This window comes from Rhinolophus ferrumequinum, chromosome 26, assembly GCF_004115265.2.
Source record: "Rhinolophus ferrumequinum isolate MPI-CBG mRhiFer1 chromosome 26, mRhiFer1_v1.p, whole genome shotgun sequence".
Taxonomy (NCBI): domain Eukaryota; kingdom Metazoa; phylum Chordata; class Mammalia; order Chiroptera; family Rhinolophidae; genus Rhinolophus; species Rhinolophus ferrumequinum.
The window spans coordinates 15,476,499-15,489,795 of NC_046309.1; the positions used below are offsets into that span (position 1 = coordinate 15,476,499).

General features: G+C 33.2%; 1 protein-coding gene across 3 annotated transcripts in view; it reads right to left on the minus strand.

Annotated features, from left to right (window-relative positions):
* Positions 1–13,297, minus strand: part of MKLN1 (muskelin 1) — a 261,571-nt gene that overhangs the window by 67,835 nt on the left and 180,439 nt on the right. For all 3 annotated transcript variants that reach the window (XM_033099259.1, XM_033099258.1, XM_033099257.1), the window contains 2 exons: positions 4,560–4,637; positions 2,302–2,367 (listed from right to left, as the gene is read on the minus strand). In XM_033099259.1, coding sequence (XP_032955150.1) covers positions 2,302–2,367; positions 4,560–4,637 — 144 coding nt within the window. The remainder of the gene's footprint in view (positions 1–2,301; positions 2,368–4,559; positions 4,638–13,297) is intronic.

Below are 13,297 nucleotides of genomic sequence, written 5' to 3' on the forward strand. Positions count from 1 at the left end.
TCTATGTAGAACCATTTACTTAAAAATATATTTCCAAAGTACTCCTATTACTTTTTATAAACTTAGTGCCAATACTAGAAGTACAGATACAGGTCAGTTTAACTTTGCACTTTGTTACCCTATAATAAATCATCAGAAGGTATGAAAAAGAGATTACTCATTTAAAGATCCCATCTGGAATAATATCCATAACTTTAATAGTCATTTTTAGTATGCTTTCTTATAATTATTATTTCTAAAGTAAATCAAGTAAATACTCAAGCAACTCTTCTTCTCTCCTTGAGATTTTTTCTTACAGTGGGGTAAGGAGCTTGACCGTCAAGAGTCTGCTAAAATCCTATTATAATGCATAAAACAAAGATTTTATAGAAAAAATATGTGGGCCTTTATCACTCTACTGTAATTATTTCACTTCAAGGATCTCTGACCTGAAAAATTAGCTTTCGATCTTAGTGACTTGCTCACACTAAGTTCTGTCATGACATTTGCATCTTTTTATTTTCCATTTTCAAAATTCATGGATTTGAAAAAAAAGAAAATTCTTTTCTTATACATGTACTTACCTATCGCATATGGTCTCTCTCCCATAATAATCACTCCAGTCATCACTATGACAATTCCCCCTGCTCCCTAACTAAGTGAACTTGAAGTGTTCAAGTAAACCACAGCACTTTCACATGTAACGAAAACAGCCTTTTGTTTAGGAAATTAAAGGAGCTTTTTCAAATACACTCTTCTTCAGGATATTATTGCCATATTTTTAGAGAAGAGTTTAATAATTATTTCCAATTATGACTGAGAGAGAAAAGTAGGCATTATAAATTCCACTCTATGCTCAAAAGAGGGAAAAGGCTACTAGAGACAATCTAACCTCAAAATTTCATCTCCATTCTCAAAAAGTAACTATTCTAGATGAAAAAGAAACAATTTCTATATAAATCTGATTCTTAAACAAATAAGCAAATGTATGCTTACCAAACACTCAGATAGGAAAAAATGATGCCTGAAACTCTACAGCTTCGTCAAGCCTATTTCTGGGGGAGGGAAGCAAATTTCTATGCCTTGAAATGCATCTTTCCCAGAGAGACCCTAATAATACTTCTAAACAAGCTCCCAGGTTACTACACAAACTTAGCAGTTAATTTTAAATGAAATATTATAATTTCTCGTTATTTACAAAACATTTGTGAAAATACATTAATATCTAGAAGATTATTACCTACAATTGAAATAATTTTTACTCTTAATTATTTTTTAATGTGAGTCAACGAAAACAGCTTATTTATTCCTGAAGCACTGTGAGTCAGCATAACGAAACAGAACTGAGTATTACATTGAAAAAAATAAAATATTACTTGAATGAATATTGGCACTCTATGAAGTAATGTTTTCTAAAATCAAATAATAAAGTAAAATTATTCTAAATTATTGGTAGTATTTGCTTTTCAGGATGGTAAGCTGAAACTTATAATTTTAGCATTAACCACTAAATATAGTGGTATTTAAGCTGTCCTACCCTGTAGAAACCTAAGGAAAATTTTCAACACAAAGTTATACAATAAAATTTAAAAGGCAACAAAGAAGAATAACTAAAACAAATTATTTATAGGCTTGTAAACAGTGTTTAACAATTAATGGATCCTCCAACACTTAAGCTACTTTGATATTCTCTCCCTTTAAAAATACCAGGGTGCCAAAAAAAAATGTATACACATTTTAAGAGATGTTATCTATGCTCAAGGAGTAGTTCGCCGTAATCAGAAGTGTCTGGACACTGATGGTAACCACTTTGAGCACCTCTTGTAATGGCAGAAGTCAAACGTGACTTGCATTCATCTTTGTTATCAGTATACATTGAGTATTACAATTAATACAGTTTTTTTCCTTTCTTAAAATGTGTATACATTTTTTTGGCACCCTCTCTATATCCTCATTCTCTTTTACTGCTGTAATTCCCACTGTATGGTATTAAAACATAAATGTACTGAAAATCCAGAAATACAGCACAGTTTACAATGCAAATCAAATACATACAAAACGACACACATGCAAAGCTGTAAAAGGCCTCCACAGCACGTTTCTTCTAGGTTATCTGATTTCATTTGCGCAGCAGCCCTCTGTCACATGTCACTGCCTAGTTCGATGATACCTGGGGCTAATGCCTATTCTCTTCACTATTTGGTTATGACCAATGACATTTAACATTTGTAATGAATGAAAAGAAGTATATTCACATTTACGTGATATTTAAAAATGCCTAATTTTTAAAAGAATCTGCTTTCCTCTGTAAGCATTCCTCACCTGTTTGAACATCAATAACCATCTGATGGCCCCCTCTCATTCCTGGTCGGTTATCTTCTCCATCACCTGAAACATAAACAATATTTTATTTTAAAGGAATAACAGAACAACCATAAACCCAGAGTAACTTTATTCTTAAGTCTGTAATGAGTAATAAAAATAACACACTTATTACTTCAATATTATTTCAGTATTATTTAAGAATAAGTAAAAAGACTCAAAAGAAATATGACTTACAGTTATGTTTATAATAATTACCTTGCTCATTTTTCCAATTGCTTTAAGCTATTAATGCAACCGGAAGCTACTTTTCAATGTGTTTATGACCAATGCCATAAATCAGCTAAGACACAGGATATTCCAGAAAAACCTAAGACCAAAACATTCTAAACTGGATTGACAAAGTGAAGGTGGCAAACAAAGCATTATTAGATATCAGGTCTTTATTCCAGGCATAGTTTATTAGTAGAATGAGCAGTTTTAGAAGTTCATAGAACTAGCTACTAAAAACTAAGATGTTACCAAGTTTTATATTAATGATAATTGTCTTACTGTGTTAACTTTGTGCCGATATTTCAGAAATCGGTTCCCACATAATGTACCAACTATTTTATTTGAGTACTGAGAAAATGTACGATTTGCTTTCTTTTGATTTTTATTTCCATCACAGAGCTTAATAGGCAGGTTTAAACATAATCAGTGAAACTTTTAAACTTCTATAGGAGAAAACTACTGTTAAACTAGATCTGACCTTACTTTATACAAAATCTTATTCATTTACACAAAGACATAGCTTCATTCCAATGGTTCAATAGGTTACAAGATTCTAATGTCTTACTTGATATAAACCAGAAAACCTAAGGTTTCCTTTATAACTCTAGCATTAATTGAAATATTTTGGCTAATAACTTTCCTTGTATCAGGTTTCTCCTATGTAAACTAGGGAACACCCAACTTTTCACAAATTTCACAGAACTACTAAGAAAAAGACTGAAATGTCAAACAGTTCTTATATATAGAAAACAGGATGCAAAACTGAAGCTTTTCATTACTACTGTATTCAAGAGCCAATCATTCAGAAGTTCTCTGCAAATTCTTTCATCTTTGTACTACCTAGAAGATTTACATTTTGCAGCTCATTATCATTAATCTTTTATCTTTGTCTTCCTTCTTCCCCCAATCACTCAGTATTGCCACTTGCAAGAGTAGATTAAGAAAACACTAAAACAAATTTCTTATATGTTTGTATTTTATATATTTAAACCATTAGTTTTCAAATACATAATTATAGGCTGTTTGCTACAACATCTGTTTCTTTGAAGAAAATTACCTCATATATGACTGATAAAATAGGAGAAGGATGTTCGTATGACGCAGAAATTATGGAAGCTCATAGCTATTTTCTCCAGTACATTTATGTTTACTACTATTAGGGGAAAGCTTTCTCACAATTAAAGAGAAGGCCTTAGCAATGAAAGTATGAAGACCGTAAGAAGACAGCTGAACATCCACAGAACTGCCTTCCTTTAATGCAAGTATTAATATTGGCATTCAAGAACTGCTACACTTTCCACTATCTCAACCATCTGGCAGGTCAGTGAGTGCAGATGAAGTGACAAAAATATCCCCCATTTGGAAAAAAATGGATCAATGAAGAAGACTACACCCTGGATCAGACTTCAAGTTTTGATTAAAACACTCTTTATTAGAAGCAAATGCTCTCTAGAGTCTACAGATCATAGAAGGAAGAATGCGCCCCAGGGTGTAAGGCTCCAAACTCACTGTGACGCTCACCATACGTAAATGCCAGTAAAGATTTAACTACACTGGTATTGTTTACTCGTTTTTATTATTATTTGGTTACAAAATTCCATAGATCTAGAATGGTATGAAGCATTTCTATTTTTCTCATTAGTCCTACTAGCTCTAGTGAGCAATTTTGCAGAACTTAAGGTTTTTCAGGAACATGTTTGGCATTATAACATAATAGCCTATGATTTTATAGTGTCTCTATGAAAGCAGTTTATGATGGTATTCTGTGTAAAAATTGCACAACTTTTTGTTATAAGCAGTAAAACAAAAAGGTTTAAAAGAAAAATTTAATATAATAAAAGAACCTGCCATCTAGTTAAAGAAACTATATGTTGATTTAAATACTTGCTTTTCATTAACAGAGCTGTGAAACTTGAGCTACCTTGGGAAAAATGAAAACTGCAACACTAAAGCAAAAGCACCCACATCTAGAAGGCAGGGCTTACCTTTGGTGCTTTTGGGAATGATCTGACTCCACCGTGGCTTATATTCCTGTTGACTGATATACTGATTGAATAAGCCATCTGCAAATATCAAAGAATAGGAGAGCATTACACCTTAACCATCTTATACTTTTTATCACAGCAAAAGAGACAAAAATGTACAAGTGTACATTAAGGGAAATTGCTAATATGTCATTAATACAATAGCACATTTTCATAAAATATGCCACTTCAGTTTTCATGCTACCTCAAATATCAACAGTAAAGTATTAGTTGACACAGCCACATAAACAAATTGTTTTAATGGCAGCTCACATTAAACTTACTGTTTTCCCCATTTTTGTCTCTACTACAGAAGAAAATGGGAGCTCCAACAACTTTGGTTTAGGCCCTTAGATCTTCAGAAAAAACCCCAAACTGATCCTTTCAAGTGAAAATCCCATTTTTATAGTTTTCTTTGAGTACAAAATTACATACAGGTAAAAGTACCAATAATAGTAATGTATTTATTGAATACTTACTAAATGTCAGAATCCATGTTCTCTTACTTATATAATTTAATTCTAAAAACAACCTTATGAGCTAGGCATTTTCATCTCCATTTTACAAATGGGGAAATGTGCATTTAAAGTTATGAAGAAACTTAACCAAAATCACACAGTTCTAAGCGGTGGGGCTGGGACTCATGTTTATACTTTACTTACTCCTGAATTTGTTTCATCAATAAATTCTTAATCTACTTTTAATGGAGCTGTTACACTAGTTATTATAATGGTCATGGAAATGGAACTTCCCACACACATGCACTGCATCCCAAAAAATTATCAAGCCCTAATCCCATACCCTCGACAAAGATTAGTTTAAGAATGGTATGGAACACAGTTCTAGCTAATGAAACATGAGGATCTTCTGGGGGGACTTCTGGGAAGTATTTCCTTACTTCTAAGTGGACAGAGAAGAAAAATCTACTCTCATTACAAATTTTCTTCTCTGTATGCAATGTACACAACAGCTACAGCCAACTGGTAGAGGTATGAGAATGAAGCCAATTTTATTAATGATGACAGAGTAAGACGGAGAGAAATTAAATCACTGAATCAACCAACCATGAAAACTACCTCTGGACTTATTATGTGACATAATAACATTTCCTCATTTTTTAAACTAGGATTTTCTCTTACACGAGCTCAAATAGATTATGATTTGTAGTTACTACCTTTACTATAAATTCTTTCATTTGACTCTGATTTCAATTTGAATAAAGGATTTCCTTTTTGCTTCGTTTAGTCACTGAAAGCAAATAGTTTCTAAAGAATTTAAAAGTAAAACTGTCTGTTCTCCATGACTTGTATACTCAAGAGATACTGTGTTGAGTATACAGAAATCTCCCTAATCTCTTTATTTTCTAGGTAATAATGAAGCTCAATTTGTAACCACACCCTTCCTCTTTCAAGTCTTTTCAGATGGCTTTAACTAGAAACTTCCACCTATACACTCATCTAGCTTCTCTTTTTCTTTGTCTTGAGACTTTCCAAAATTCTTACAAAGTTCTAAAATTCTTCTCCCCTTTTAAAACTGGCACTCGTAAATTAGCATTTACATTTTAATTGTTAAAGTAAGGGGAACAAGTAGATTATTTTAAGTGAGAGTGTTTCTATGATATAATTTACTCCCCATGAGCTTTCCTGACAATTCCTGCCCCACCCAGCATACTCTGGCCAATGCTGTTCTCCCATTACAAGAGCTGGAAATCCTTCTTTCAGATAAAATGTTGTGGGGCTCCTATTAGTAGTAAAGATGACAGTAAAAATATATACTAATTCTACATAATGGCTAACTGAAGGGGAGAGAGAAAAAGTATAGGATGGGATAAGTAGAATAGAAATGAATAGAAAACTGAGGAAGATAAGAAAACTGCAGACATGAAAAATACACAGCAAAAATAGAGAAAATTAGAAATGTTATTAAATTTCATATTTTTTAATAGCAACGAATCGCCACATTACCTGTCTCCCATACTAATTAGTTACACAATTTTTGATAAATCAGGTTAAGTTCCTTATCTGTAAAATGGTGTTTAAGAGTTGGATAGGGCCTGAAATCCCTTCCAAATTCAGGCATCCTAGAATTTCACCATTGTTAGAACCAATATATTTACCGGAACTACGTGTCTGGATGGTTCCCCTTATGTTCATCTTAGAAATGTCTCTATCGCCTCTTTGGGGGAAAATTCTTCTAAGAGCTCCTAAAGTAGTGATCACAGAAACAGTTCTAATCATATGAAGGATCCCATCGCTGTTCTTAAGTTATTTTGAACACTGCAGGTAAAATGAAAGTCTCTAATTGCTTTTTTCAACCAATCCTTCTAGCTCCATTCTTAACTAACCTGAAAAGCTTACAAATACTCTACCCATCAAGATCTTTATGTTATTTTTCTTCTATCAAACACAACTGTCCTAATACTATCAGTAATTTTCCAAAAATGCACTCTCAAGCATTCACAATTTTTGTAATTTTGTAAATACATAGGCACAGGTGGAAAAAACACAACACTATCATACATCAAAAAGTTAAAAGTAAAGCTATTAGGGAAATGCAAATTAAAACCACAATGAGATATCACCTCACACATGTTTGAATGGCTATTATCAACAAGACAAGTAATAACAAGTGTTGGAGAGGTTGGGGAGAAAACGGAACCCTCACACATGGCTAGTGGGAATATAAATTGGTACAGCCACTATGGAAAACACTATGGAGGTTCCTCAAAAAACTAAGAATAGAATTATCATATGAACCAGCAATCCCCCTTATGGATATCTACCCAAAATATCTGAAAACATTTATTCCAAAAGATATATGTACCCCCATGTTCATTGCAGTATTCATGGTGGCCAAGACATGGAAACAACCGAAGTGTCCTCCAATAGATGACTGGATAAAGAAGATGTGAGATATATATATATATATATATATATATATATATATACACACACACATACATACATACATACACACACACAATGGAATATTACACGGCCGTAAGAAAAGATGAGGGGCCGGCCCGGTGGCTCAGGCTGCCGGTTTGATTCCCACATGGGCCAGTGGGCTTTCAACCACAAGGTTGCCGGTTCAACTCCTCGAGTCCTGCAAGGGATGGTGGGCTCCGCCCCCTGCAACTAAGATTGAACACGGCACCTTGAGCTGAGCTGCCGCTGAGCTCCCGGATGGCTCAGTTGGTTGGAGTGCATCCTCTCAACCACAAGGTTGCCGGTTCGACTCCCGCAAGGGATGGTGGGCTGTGCCCCCTGCAACCAGCAACGGCAACTGGACCTGGAGCTGAGCTGCGCCCTCCACAACTAAGACTGAAAGGACAACAACTTGACTTGGAAAAAAAGGCCTGGAAGTACACACTGTTCCCCAATAAAGTCCTGTTCCCGTTCCCCAATAAAATCTTTAAAAGATGAAATATTTCCAATTGTGACAATATGGATGGATCTTGAGAATATCATGCTAAGTGAAAAAAGTCAGCCAGAAAGAGTTGAGAACCATATGATTTCATTCATATATGGGAAATAAAACTGAAAGCAAAAAATGACCAAAAGAAAGAACCAAAAACTCATAGACACAGACAATAGTTCAGTGGTTACCAGAGGGGAAGAAGGAAAGGGGGTGGCAGAAGAGGGAAAAGGGGGTCAAATATATGGTGAGGGAAGGAGACCTGACGTTGGGTGGTGAGCACACAATGGGATACACAGATGATGCATTAGAGAACTGTACGCTTGAAACCTGTGTAATTTTACCTACAAATGTCACCCCAATAAATTTAATTAAAAAAATTTAATTTAAATTGTGAAACTGATTTTCTTGGGTTGGCAGGATTAGGGTGATTTTTGATTTGGGGGTTTTTTCTTTGTACTTTTCTGTTTTTCCAATTTTTTACATTGAGCACTGTAATTACCAGAACTAAAGTCACAAAATAACTAGATACATGGAACTGTTTCTAAACCTTGGGAGAACTTTGTAACATGTGGTTATTACCAATATGATCCATTTTCACACCCTTTGTTATCCCTGAAATGTCTATTCTTCACAGCTCACTAGGCACATCCACATTCCTATAAGCAGTACTTTGTACACTGACATTAGTTTGTTTTTAACAAGGACAAAAAGAGCCAAATACACTCAAAGGATTTACAATCAGGCTTGCAGAAGATATTATTTCCAAAATTTAAAATATTAAGTATTCCAAATGTAAATATTAGAAATTATGATGACCTTACTTTAGGAAAATTATTCTTCTCCTAAATAATGGTAGTTAATAGCATAGCATCAGAGATGCTCAGTGTGTAACAAATGCTTAGAAAAGCAAGAAAAGGCAGGGGGTGGGAAACTTTACTAGCCACATGGTTGACAGTTTCTTTGTCATCTTAATGTTACTAAATTCCTTACATGTAAACAAACTGCTCACAAAAGTCCTACTTCCAATAAAGCTTATTCCTAGTACATAACGGCACCCTGACAAGCCACACCATTTCACACAGAGGAGTCGAGCACACATTTTTAAAAATTGTTTCGGGAACTTTTTATTTTGGTTCCCTCTTTCTCTAACAAATTCCTTTTATCTTCACTAGTCTAAAAGTCACACAATTCTCTTTGATTTCTCTTAGTCTTCTGTGAAGACTATTAGAAAAGCTGAAGAAAATTATTTAGATGTAGCATTATCATAACTTTTTAAAAAGATCTTACCAAAGAATAAAGAATGGTCTTTTACTGATACCTACTCTGTGCAAGACACCACAAAGGTTTACTCATTTACTACTGCAAATAAACTTATGCAATAGTCATGATTAACTACTACAAAGATTAGAAAATCAAGATTCAGAGAAGTTAAATAACATGCCCAAGAAATCTAAAGAAAAGGTATAAAGTTCAATTCCAAACCTTTTCTTTTCAATTCTTTTCATAGGCTGCATATGAATACAGGCATATAACATAACAGACTAACATAGATATAACAGACCAGTTTTTAAATTACAATCTAAGATAAAACACTATAATAACACACATGGCAAAACTCACCTATTCAATAACACATGAAAAAAGTAAGACTTTGGGAAATAAAACTCACCATACCAGAACATTCCACAACATTAAACAAATCCAATAGAATAAAAGAGGAATAAAACTAAAGTTGTTGAAATATATAATTTCTAATTTAAAGCAAAAAATGTAATCCCTCTCTTAAATAAAGACACTAGCTACTATGGCTAAAGTTGACTTTTTAGTTTCTTTTCTGGAACACTGGTTTGCTACTACTCCCGATTACTTACTTACCAAGAAGTATTCCTGCTTGTTCGAAGTGGTTCCATATAAGCAATGGTCAATTTGTGAAGCTAGCTGTTCTACCAAAAAACAAAAATAAAAACAAAACAAAACACCTCTTCTTTTGGAGAAATCATGATTTCACATAAGACACAAAAGCTAGAAACTTACAAATTCCAGTCCTCTCCCATCTCTTTACACTATAACTATCCAACTCTATTATTACCTTCTTACATTTTCATTTTATAATAAATTCTTTCACGACTCCAAACAAAAAATATTATATGGATTTAAAAAAAAACTATGTTGCACCTTGCAGAGAAACATGATAAATTAAAAATGACCCTCATTTAATGTACTCTAAATACATATTATTATTGCCTTTTGCCAGGGTCATCAATAAACAGTCCAGATCAGACATGGAGCAGGTTAGATTTAGTAGCTATTTTCAATAAAATAACATGCTTATGAATCTTCTTTTAAACTTTCAAAAAGAAAGTGGTAATACAAATGTTGATTGATGTTTTGGTAAACAGTAAATTCTGTTTCAAATTCATAAGAGACACATGAAAGAAACTTGATTTAATAGAAAAGTTTTAAGTTTTAGAAATCAAACAGTCATAAGCTTGAAACCATTTGAGGCAATCAACAAAATTTTACAAACATTAAAGCAGGGTAAAGATTTTTTTCAAACTACACTGCTTTCAGTACCTTGTCTTAATGCAAAAGAACTCCCTTTCTGGATCTAAAAACAAATGAAAAGTTGACACCTCTATGTTCCAAATAATTTTACCAGGTTCCCTGTATTTCTAATTCTTGAAAGGTCTTGCTAATAACTTTTGTTTTAATATACTTACTTATAGATAGTCTGTATGATTCAGGGAAAAAAAATGTAGGCCTCTATTGAAACAATGACATTCTCATCTACAAAAATATGGCAACACCCATTACATTGTTTTAAAAGTCTCAAAAACCAATTTAAAAACAAGGCACTTAAACATGCTTGTGAACTATCTACATTTAAAAAATTACTTCTACGTTGCAGAGGAAGTCAGGCAGTTGCTAATATTCCTATATGTCTACTTTTGACAAAAATCTAAGCAAGAAAGTCATACGGGGGTCTGATAAAAGTCAAACTAGAAAAAAGAAATGCATGTATCACTTAGGAGAAAGCACAGAGAGACCTAGTTGCTAACAATTTTCAAACTATTTAAAGTCTCAAGGTCCAATACTGCCTCATTTTTATCCTACAATTATGACTATTTTAAGTAAACACATTTCATACAGTCCTAGCTAGGCACAAGCTGTTCTTGTCTCCAATAGTGAATATTATCTTTAAAACTACATGATTAAAACAGGAAACTTAGAAGAAAGCTTCTACTCACATAAAGAAATAATGACCAAATCTCATCTAAGACCCCCCTCCCCCAAAAGCATAGATTACGGTACTGCTGCCCATACCCAAACTTCTGTCAAAGCTGATTTCTCACCAAAACAGAGATTACATTCAAAAGAAAAATTAAAAATTCACTTATAGGTAAATGACGTGTAGAGCATAAACGCCTTCTGATAATTCAAGAATAATAATGGCTGGGTAAAACAGATTAAAAAAAAATGCATTTTAGCAGTTGGTTCAAATTCTGAAGAGAAATATATGAATTATGTCAGTTTTAGTGCAATAATAAATAATGGGGAAACTGAGCCAGTGAGTATTTACTAAGACAGTAAAGCACAGTGGTAAAGAGTATACATTTAAATCTTAGTTCTGCCACTTACTAGCTATGCTGTCTTAGGAAAACTATTTGATCATTTTCATTTATTAAATGGGGATAACAATAACTTATCCTAGAAGGTAGGCATGAGAATTAAATATATATATGTATATATATATATGGTTCAGAAGATTAAACAGTACATTATAAAGCCCTCATATATTAGTTATGACAATAATTATGTGATATCTGGAACTACACTTGGCAGAAAATGAACAATCTTTTATACACAAAATGAGAAATATGGTACAAAAGCTAACAGGAGTTAAGAGAAGGGGAAACTACTAGGGCACGGGAATAACGTAAGAACTTGTCTTGAAAGAGCTGACCTTGAATAATGAGTTAAAAGTGAATAGTGATGTAAGGGAAAGTAACCAGCGAAGGGAATACAGCACAAACAAAAGCATGAATGGGCAGGAATATGGAAAGAAGCCACGTTTCAAAAGCAGTCTGGCAGTGAGGTAGAGGAAAAAAAGAGATTTTGCATTCTAAGTTACTGCTGAGAGGAAACAGGATCCTAAGGGAAAAGCAAAAATCTTACTGTTCTAGAACACAGCCCTAGCTCCTGACCCATAAGACCCTCCTTAATATAGTTAGGAAAAATGGGTCTCATTCAAAGATTAATAATACTGAAACAAAAAAATCAACTTAAGATTTATACAAAGAAATAAAATGGAAAAGGAAGAAAGAAATTTTTAAAGTGGCAAATGAATCTCCATCAACAGAAAAATGTAGATGAAAATGGCCAAATACTTTTCCACGAATTATAAAAAAGTGCAGTAAGCAACACTCCCTATAAAACATGAGCACAAATTAGAGACATAAACAGTTGTAGAGATATAAATAGTTGGAAAAGATAGGATAAGACAACAAGAGGAAATAATACATGAATTGTCAGAGTTGAAGGAAAAGAGAAGGAAAAAAATGAAAACATCACAGAAATGAAGGCCAAAGTGTAAGGAGAGAAGATCCTATTAATAATATAGTAATGGAAATGAGATGAAGGATTTAGAGAAGCTTGAAGAATTCAACACAAATGTGCAGTTAAAAAGGATAAATGAGAAAATGAAAGGAATGAAAGATAGACAAAGGCAACATATATTTAATTGAAAGAAAAGCAAAATACACAAAAAAGCTAACAGTGCAGCCACACTGGAGTTGCCCTGTCAATATAACTATAAAATAATCTAAAAAAAAGATAAGACAATTAAACAGCCATAGGAAAAAAGATTATACTGAAAGAAGCAATAGTTGAAAATTACAGTTTACTTCTTGATAGCAACAATGAAAACTGGTTAACAGTGGAATGATATCCAAAAATTTATTTGAAGAAAATAACTGTCAACTGAGAATTCTATAAACAGCAAAAACATGCTTCAAGAAAAGAGATGAAATTTCCAAGCAAACGAAACCTGAGAGAGTTAGTCTGCATTAGAAGAAATTCTAAAGGATGCCCTTAAGGCAGAAGGATGATGTCCTAGCTATAAGATCAGTGATGCGAATACAAAGAAAAAAATTAGTAAATATTTGGTTAAAATTAATGAACACTAACTGTATAATACAAGAATAGAACTATTTTGTAGGGTCTCTTAATCAAAATATCAAAATAAAGGACAAGAGCATATGATTGGAAGGTGAGTAGAT